Genomic DNA, 10,220 nt, shown 5'->3' with positions numbered 1-10,220 from the left:
CCTCAACTATTTCCTGTCCCTCTTTTACTGCATCCTTCTCTACGCCTGCACTCCTCAGGCGGCCATGTTCGAGAAAGCCTAATAAATCTATTTTTAAAAAGGAAATGGGTAAAGAATTCGAGCAGAGAATTTTCAAAGAACAAATTCAAATGGTTAACAGAACATATGGTAAGTGTTCAAGTTCCCAAGAAATAATGGAAATACAAATAAAAAACATAATGTGGTTTTACTCCACCTCTATGAGAATGGACTATATACTGAAAGCTATAAACAACACCTACTATTGAGTATGTGAGGCTAAAGATACCCTACTCCACCGCTGGAAGAATGCTAGATGTGTGCAGTCACTTGGTAAATTGGTGTGAATACTCAGACAACTGAAAATTCAACTACCATATGACCCAGCAATCCCACTCCTGGGAATATATTCAAAAGAACGTATACAGGGCCCGGCGCGGTGGCGCAAGTGGTTAAAGGTCCTCGGCTTGCACGCCCGGGATCCCATATGGGCACCGGTTCTAATCCCGGCAGCCCCGCTTCCCTTCCAGCTCCCTGCCTGCGGCCTGGGAAAGCAGTTGAGGACGACCCAAAGCTTTGGGAACCTGCACCCACATGGGAGACCCGGAAGAGGCTCCTGGCTTCGGATCGGCATAGTATCGACCTCGACCCGTTGCGCTCACTTGGGGAGTGAATCATCGGACGGAAGATCTTCCTCTCTGTCTCTCCTCTCTGTACATCCGCCTTTCCAATAAAAAAATAATAAAAATAAATCTTTAAAAAAAAAAAAAGAACGTATACAGGCACATGAGAAAACAGCCTGAACTTGGATATTCATTGCAGCACAATCAACTTGGCAACAACCTAGATACTATTAAATGTTTGAATCTAATTTTGCTCTTTCAAAAAGTGTCTGCTCATGCTGGAAGTAATAAATTACTTCATTAAATTTCAGGATATAAAATTAACAGAAAAATCAGTAGCCTTTGCATAAATACAAACAATCCCATGGCTGAGAAAAAATTTACAAGATCAGCCTCTTTCACAATAACTGAAAATATTAAATGCATTGGAATAAATTTATCCAAGGGTGTGAAGGACAGCTACAATGAAAAAATATATATAGAGAGAAATTAGCACACCAAACTTGGAAAAATCTTACATATTTATGAATTGGTTTGTTTAAAATATCTATGTTATAGAAAGCAATCTACAGATTTAATGCAATGCCTATCAAAATAATAAGGATATTCTCCTCAATTATAGAAGTAAACTTATGTTTACATTCATATGCAAATGCAAGCGATTAAAAATGCAATGTTAAATAGTAAGAAACAAAGGTGGAGGCATCACAATGCAGACTTCAAGATTTACTAAGGACAGTTATGGAAAAAACATCCTGGTACTGTCACAAAAATAGGCATGATGATTACTATAACAAAATAGAACTCCACTATTAATGAAAAATAAGAAGAGTGAAGTATAGAGGCATATCACATTCGTTATTCTTTAATAATATGTCTAGGTATTTTAGATTGTATAAAACAGGTGTGAAATAAAATCATTTATAGTCAAGAATTTAAGCTATGTCTTCATCATATGTCCAATGGGTCACATGTGTTTACATGTTGTCTAATAATAGAAATATTTTTTTCTGCATTCTTTTATTTATGTAGATTAGTTACGTTTGTTTTAATTACAGGTTGCTTTTGATAGTTCTTTGTGGGGTGCAAAACAGATGACAACAGACATGTCTAAGGTTTATTAAGGAGTCTGTATTAGCCAAGTTTGGTGATAACAGGACCCACTAGAAAAAGCAAATCTCAAGTGCATCTGGAAATTCAATAATCATAATCAAATCAATCATAATCCCAAGAGGAACAAATTACCCTCAAATCCATCCTTTAAGCTTTTTAAGCTTAACTCCTATGTTCCATCTTCCCCAACAATGTAAGTTATCTTAACAAACATTCAATGAATAACCTAGACACACAAAGCTGCAGGCATTCACCTTTCCAAGTATTTTCTGCCCACATTCCACTACTGATAGGCCTTACCTCTGTGGAACTCCTGACAGTACACAAAATAGAAATACAAAGCATCTTACCATTGCTATTTTCATTGTCCCACCCAAGCAGTAAACAGAGGTAGGGGAATAAAGACACAGAGATACTATGCTCTGTAATGGGGAGCCCAAGAGTTGGAGTGTCAAAGCAACAGAAGCTCATGACCAAGAGTGAGCCAATGAATTGCCGCACCCTCTCAGGTGATAGGTGAGAGTCACAGGTGGGCAGGAGGGAACACCTAGGTGATGGGGAAATGATTTCCAAAGTCATGACCCTGAACTACATGCCTACCTCACCACAATCATACCCCTTAAATATTAAGGAAACATCGGACATGAGGATTCAGAAATTGGGATAGACTACAAGTAAATTTGTTCCTCACATCCATTCAATAGAATTTTAGAGGTAACTGAAAACAACAGATTCATGATTACGTCATGGGGTTAAAAGCACAGTGATTTCCATGAGTTATGAAAGCAAGGGAAATTGATCTCCAGCTCTGTTTTTAGATCAAAGAGTGACTTCCAATGAAACTGTTAACTATGCCCTAGAAATAGGTGTTTTGGGGCCCGGCGGCATGGCCTAGCAGCTAAAGTCCTCGCCTTGAATGCACTGAGATCCCACATGGGTGCCAGGTCTAATCCCAGCAGCTCCACTTCCCATCCAGGTTCCTGCTTGTGGCCTGGGAAAGCAGTCGAGGATGACCCAAAAAACCTTGGGACCCTGCACCCATGTGGGATACCCGGAAGAAGTTCTTGGATCCTGGCTTTGGATCAGCATAGCATCGGCTGTTGCACTCACTTGGGGAGTGAATCATTGGATGAAAAATCTTTCTCTCCATCTCTCCTCCTCTCTGTATATCTGACTTTCCAATAAATAAATAAATCTTTAAAAATAGATGTTTGAGTCTCTGTCATTGTCCATGCCTGCAATAATGGACATGTGACTGTTTATGAAGAACTATACTATAGAAGTAATATAGGGTAACTCAGTGGAGGGGAGGGGACCTTGGGTGGGAATATGGGAAATCATAAGGCCTATTGAATGGTATCATAAAATGATAATAATAAAAAAGTGTAAATAAAAATGCTAACACAGTATGTCCATTAGATAACCTTAAATATCAAGTGAAGTTAAATCATCATATATCATGGCATCCTTGAATATCCATCCCAGAAAAATAAAATTAAATAGGAAAAATTTAAAAATAATTTTAGCATATGCATCAATTTCATCACATCTGAAAGTGAATATTTTACTTCATTCAAGTTAAGATTTTCTCATTATTCCTCGTTATATCATTCTGAGTTTCCTGTGCTCAGGGACAACTGTACCAGTACTAGTGAGAACAGGTGCAATGTGTGCCAGGCAGGGCAAACCTAGCATGCCTGCTTCCACAGCAGTCACCATCTCAGACTAACAACATTCATATTAAACTGGAAATGATGGGCCTCCCACAGCTCAGATATATAACTCTTCCAGACTAGATCAAAGAGGATGCTTGAAAGATCCACCAGAACGGATCTAAGTCTGAGAGGTTGTGTGCAGGTGTGGATATGCTTCTGAAGAATAAAAATACCATTACTTTAAAATCATGTGGCATTGAATTCATCAAGAGATCAAAGAACATAGTGGTTCGTATTGGGTTAAAGATTCACATTCAAGCCAGTCATAACAAAGCTGTGATTGGTGGGGACAGATGGTAGAGTGTCATTTTTTTTTTTTTAAATTGGGAGTGTGTGAAATAATGGATGGAGTGAAACTGACAGAGGAGACTGAGGGAGAGATGGCACAACACAGAATAGAAGCTATGACATCTACAATATGTTATCCTCTGTGCTGCTGAAATCAATGGTACTCTTTCTGTCTTCCAGAAATGAACTTGTCCTGGAGTGTAATAAAGTGGAGGGAATGTGCATTGCATTCTGCTACCCATGCAGGTGTTCTGGCTCAGGGATGTATCCTCTGGTTTTTCCTGGGTTGGATTAATTATTTCCTGATTTCCATGAGCTGTGTTGTTTTCCTTAGATGATGACATCACAATCAAACCAGTGTTTATGCCACTACAAAACTCCTGGAGCAGAGGGGAATTGCTTGAGAAATAAGCTGTGGCTTGCACTTGCCCTGAAGTCAAGCTTATTGTTTTCTTCTGTCTGTTGACAAGGACTGAGAGCAGATGACCTGCCCAGGCAGGCCTCCTTGGAGAATTGAGGCCACAGGTGAGGAGAGTTGAACCCAGCTGCTCTCCTCCATTTTCTCCTAGGAACCAGGGAAGTTCACTTTTTCCCTGGAGTAGCTGTTATTCTAAGGATGCCAAGGCCAGGGCTGTCCTGTTTCTGCAGGTGAAATGACAGCTATGGAACTGGAGGGAGATAAGCTTGTGCCATCCCTTTCCTATAACCACATCTTGAGGATTCATCTCAAAACGGATTCACATCAGAGGCTTTGCTGGGTGAGTATCTTTTTCTTTGCCTTGCAGACAAATTTTCAAGAGCAGGTGTGTGCTGGAGGATGTAGGATAATTTTCAGGAAAATTCTCTGCTCATGATATCAATATTGGATTGATGAAATGATTAATTTTATGAATTGTGTAAGTGTATATATGGGAAAAGCTTTGGAAAAGTATGATTTTTTTACAGTCTTGAATTGGAGTTGCATTCAATTTCACTCAATCTAATATATTTACAATTTAACTTATGTATTTAAATTAAGTTTTAGCTAATGAGATGGACCAAACCTGAACTAATTCAATATGCTTTGGTGATATTTATTTTGTTCTGCAATGTTTGGAATTTAAGATGTTTCAGGATATTTTAGCAGTCTTTTACCTCATGGATACATAAAACATGTAAATAATTTTAATCCTAAATGATAGTGTTTTTAATGGGTAACCATGAGAAAGTTTCTGTTTCACTTCTTGTTGATAACATAATTTTCTTACCATAAAATTTCTATAAATATTGTCTTCTATTATTATGAAATTAGTTTAGGCAAAATACATGAAAGTAAGCAGCAAAAGATCAAGTAATTTCTTTTTTGAAAGACTGTATGACTTTATATTTTATAGCAAAAGTATCATAACTGTGAGAAGGAAAAAGAGATATATACATTTCCTGAATCAATCCCCGAATGGGTACAATGGCTGGAGCTGAGATGATCCAAAGCTAGAAGCCAGGAGCCTGGAGCTTCTTATGGGTCTCCCAAGTGGTAGTAGGGTCCCAAGGCTTTGGTCCTTGCTCTGCTGCTTTCCCAGGTCATAAGCATGGAGCTGGGTGGGAAGTATAGCAGCTGTGACATGAACTGGCATTAATATGTGATGTCTGCACTTGAGGGTAGAGGCTTAGCCAGTTAAGCCATCACATTAGCCCCTCAAATGCTTTCTTTAAATAGATTTAATTTTAGTATTTAGTTTTTAAAATTAACATTATGTTGAGTGAATTAAGCCAATTCCAAAAGGGCAAATATCATATGTTCTCTCTGCAATAAGGCAATCTTCATGTTCAATATAGAATCAACAGCCTTTTCAACAGTTTTTCCTACTTCTCATGGGCTGTGATATTTTTATTTTTATTTCTTTAAAATGCTTTGTATTTTCTTATTAAATACCTCACCTAATCATAGGTCATACAGTAGTGTTGCTTTCTTCAAAAAGGTTTTGATTTTCTTTTTCATTTCTTCAGCGATGGATTGCATGATCAATCAACAGCATGCTATTTGAGTTTGTGTGGTACATTTCCTAGTTTTCTTCCTATTGTTGACTTTGTTTTATAGGTTTCATTTAAGGTGATGCATAGTGACAGTGCAATAGGGACTATCATAACCAAATGTGAAGAGGGAATGCAATATTTATCTCTCTTTCCAAACCTCAGACTCTCAATGAACCTGCTAAATATATATTGACAATAGAACAATAAACTCTGCCATTGTCAAGACCCGCAATATCAGGATGAACTTAAATATCAGAATGATATGGAGGACTTGTGGGGGGGATTTGAGAAAAGGGGAAAGGAAATCCTGACCCTTTGAAAATGTGTCATACAATATTAAAGTAGCAAAATTAAAATGAATAAACTTGTAACCATTAGAATGTTGGAATGTTTACAGACGAGAGAGAAATAATTTATAACACATGATGAGAATTATACGCATGATGGGAAGTGATCACATCAATATTCTTCATTTCCTACACATGATTCAATTTGCATTTCATCTTTAAATTATTTATGTTATTCAATTTTCTGTTCAATTTAAATTTAGCAGCAAGAATTTCACAACTTGCCAAAGTGTATTGTCTAATTTGAGACACAGTGGAATTCTAGTGCTTAAGAATATTTGAAGTGGAATAGAAATAGGAAGCAAACATGATATTGTTATGGATAACAATAGCAAACTGACAGGGAGTATGCATTTTTGGCTACATCAGCATAACATCTATTGATGTTTTAAAAATATTACCAAATACAAGGTTTTAAAATTTTGATTTTAAAATTCCTGCATTCATGGCCTAAGGAGGGTGGAATTCAGGCACCATGGACACAGCAGGTTTCACTAGAGGATAAAGAACATAGTGCTTGGTTTCATTTTTCCATGAACTCACTATTTGGCAGGATTGCTAGGGCTGTCACATCCTTCTTGGAGCGATGTGCAGGTGATTAGCCCTTGAAACATGGTTTTATCCCTCCTGGTGCTTATTTGATTATAATGCTTTTAAAATGCAATTTTAGAGAGCATTTCTGAGAGAATGCTTGGGTTTCCTCAGATCCACAGTTTATGTTTGTCCCGCTGTAGTTTTTGTCTCCTCCATCTCTAATGGTAATTGTCTTAGTTCATATTTTTCTCAAAGGACTTGGCAATTAAATTTTGAGATTATGAAACTTTGTTTTATTGAAAGAATAAGTGACACATTAAAGTAATTTGTTTCTAATGAATGCTCACTTATTTTTTGCTCTTGAATTTGTAAATTTTATTAAAGAAATCCTTGTGTGGTTCTAATCATAGTGAAAAAGATGTTTATCTGACGATTCTGCCAGTTGATTCAATTCCATCAATAAACACTTTCAAGCTAGTGCCATGCATCTCTTCATCAGAATTTTTAAAAAAGATTTATTTATTTTTATTGGAAAGTCAGATAAACACAGAGGTGGAGAGACAGAGAGGAAACTCTTCTATCCACTGATTCACTCCCCATGTGGATACAGTGGCCAGAGCTGAGCAAGCCCAAAGACAGGAATCTGTAACCCGGAGCCTCTTCCGGGTCTCCTATGCAGCTGCAGGGTCTCAAGCTTTGAGCCAACCATGAATGCTTTCGTAGGACACAAGTGGGGAGCTGGAAGGGAAGCAGGGGAGCTGAGACACAAACTGGCACCATTATGGAATCCTAACACAATATGATTTGGTGAATATTATGTATCTGAAGAAATATGGCAAAACTTATGATGAAATTAATGCTGGTGCCACCACTTAAGTAAACATTTGGGAGACTTAACTATTAGGTGGAAGATTTTGTCCACTTGTGTCTCTTTTCTCTGTCTCTCTTGTCTCTCCTGCGTTTTTTTTGAAAATGATTTATTTATTTTTATTGCAAATTCAGATATACAGAGAGGAGAAGAGACAGTAAGATCTTCTAGCTGATGATTCATTCCCCAAGTGAATGCAGCAGCCAGTGCTTCACCAATCTGAAGCCAAGAGCCAAGAACTTTCTCCAGGTCTCCCACGTGGGTGCAGGGTCCTAAGGCACTGGGCCTTCCTTGACTGCTTTCCTAGGCCACAAGCAGGGATCTGGATGGGAAGTGAGGCAACTGGGATTAGAACCGGAGCCCATATGGGATCGTGGTACGTTCAAATCAAGGTGAGGACTTTTGCTGCAAGGCCACAGCACCAGGCCCACTCTCTCCTGCCTTATTTTTTTCCTTTTGAAAAATCATGTTTAAAATGTACTTACATACAAACTGCCCCTTAAATTGTTACAGATGGTTACTTACTATTGTTACATTTATGCTGTTACACGCACATATCTAATGCAAGCCCAGAGAGTTCATCACTGATGTTTTTGCTTCCTGGCCCACTACATTTTGGTATTTTCTTCACCAAGACCTGTGATTACATAAACACCTTGGAGTTTATTATGAAAACCAGAATAAGGAGGGTGTAAATAGTCTGCACATTCTATTTCCTGATTGTTCGCTGTGACTTCACCTCAGCCCTAGACACCCCAGCTTGTTACTTCATGCATTGAGAACTGAGTTGTATATTCAGATTTTTGAAAGTGTATGTTCAAGGAAGAACAAAATTCCTATTTACAATGTGATTAACATAGGTCACCATGCCCAAACTTTTACTGTCATTTCTTTCAGGTAAATAAGTATTTATTAAAAATTCACTAATAGTTCTATTATGCCATCACCAGATTACTCACATCAAAATATAGGATAAAAAAATTAGCATTGAAGTTCAAAGAAATAATAAATGAAAGTTTGAGGGTTACCCATATGACATACGTAGACAGCAATTAGATGAGGATAAGGCATGTTTCAAGAAACGTCATGTAAAAGTTTTACATCACTTGTCAATGTTCACTCAGTTACCAGGGTTGTTTTTCTCACTCAATTGTATGTGAAGTTCAGCCTCATGGGAAAATGAGGACATTTGATAATGTGTAGGAGCAAATCTGTTTCAGGTATGGTGAACAATTAAAGAATGAGGGACATGAATTAGGGGTAATCCTCCCAATATTTCAGTGATGAAACATTTGCTATAGAAAAGTAGTGGAGAAATTTTAAATTCAGAAGTTTCTAAATATTCAGAATTCATTATAATAAGTGGGTAAAATAAAAATGATGATTTGTGATGGTTTTCATAAAAAAGAAAAGATCATATATAATATAAGGTATGTCTTTTGTTTTATAGGTATGTAAAATGTTTCCAGTATGCTGATATGTACAAAAATATCCAATTATGTTATCATTTAATATGGTACATTTTATTCAAGCTGGCACAGGAATCTTAGCCAATGCCTTCTTCCTCATCTTCCACATCTTCACAATCCAACAGGTTCATAGGCTTAGGCCCACTGATATAACCACCTGTCACCTGGCCTTTGTCCACATAGTGATGCTACTTACTACACTGGATATTTTATCTGAAGACATGTTCCAATTGTGGAATTTTCCAAATGAATTGAAGTGTAAGCTTTTGTTCTACCTGAGTAGGGTGATGAGGGGTCTCTCCATCTCCACCACCTGCCTCCTGAGCATCATTCAGGTCATCACCATCAGTCCAAGCTCCTTCTGCTTGTCAAGATTTAAACATAAACTCACAAGTTATATTGTTTTTGCTTTCTTCTGCATTTGGTCCCTCAATCTGTATACCAATAGCTATGTGATCAGCTACACTGTAGCTCATTGCAATGGGATCAATCTACTCAATGTCAGTAAGTACTGCTCACTTTCCTCAATGAAATCCATCATCATGACACTGCTTTTCACACTTGGAATGTCCCAGAGTGGCTTATTTGTAGGAATGATGCTGCTCTCCAGCATGTACATGGTAGTTTGCCTATGTAGGCATCAGAGGAAGTCTGAGTACCTACACAGCATGAGCATTTCCCCAAGAATCATTCCAATAAAAAGGGCCACCTGTACTGTCCTAGTGCTGGTGAGTTTCTTTGTGATTATGTGCTGTGTGGATAGCATCATCTCATCCTTCTCAACCACATTGTGGAGATATGAATCTGTGGTCTTGGATTTCCAGATAATGGTGGAAAATGTCTATGCCACTGTCAGTCCTTTGGTGCTTATTAGTTCTGATAAAAGACTAATTGACATTCTGCATAATGTGATTGATATGGCAACAATCTTAAAATAATGACTGGTCTTAAAATGTAATTTTTGTATCCAGTTATTAATAAAATTATAAGATTTTAATGTAGTATAAATAGTATTTGTGTTTTAACTTTAATCTTAATATTTTTATAATTTAACACTTTTGATGTCTATATGCCTCTAATAATTCAAAGTTCTCCATGTATTGAAATTCCTGCCCCTTATATTGTCCTAATACCATAAAGAAAAGCATTTTTTGATTGTGCTCTTATGAACCTCCTTTTGATAATTAATGCTTAGATCTCTGTACTTCACAAAGTAACTAAATCTTAAGTCT

The 10,220-nt window shown here is 37.4% G+C and overlaps 1 protein-coding gene across 1 annotated transcript; it reads left to right on the top strand.

Moving 5' to 3' along the window:
- Positions 1 to 9,032: 9,032 nt before the first annotated feature.
- LOC121168075 (putative vomeronasal receptor-like protein 4) lies at positions 9,033 to 9,926 on the top strand. Its single transcript, XM_040997844.1, has one exon. It carries the CDS (start codon positions 9,033 to 9,035, stop codon positions 9,924 to 9,926), a length of 894 nt encoding a protein of 297 aa, XP_040853778.1.
- Positions 9,927 to 10,220: the final 294 nt, after the last annotated feature.

Source organism: Ochotona curzoniae, unplaced genomic scaffold (genome assembly GCF_017591425.1).
Source record: "Ochotona curzoniae isolate NIBS_2020 unplaced genomic scaffold, NIBS_Ocur_1.0 patch49, whole genome shotgun sequence".
Taxonomy (NCBI): domain Eukaryota; kingdom Metazoa; phylum Chordata; class Mammalia; order Lagomorpha; family Ochotonidae; genus Ochotona; species Ochotona curzoniae.
This window is presented reverse-complemented; position numbering and strand designations above follow the sequence as displayed.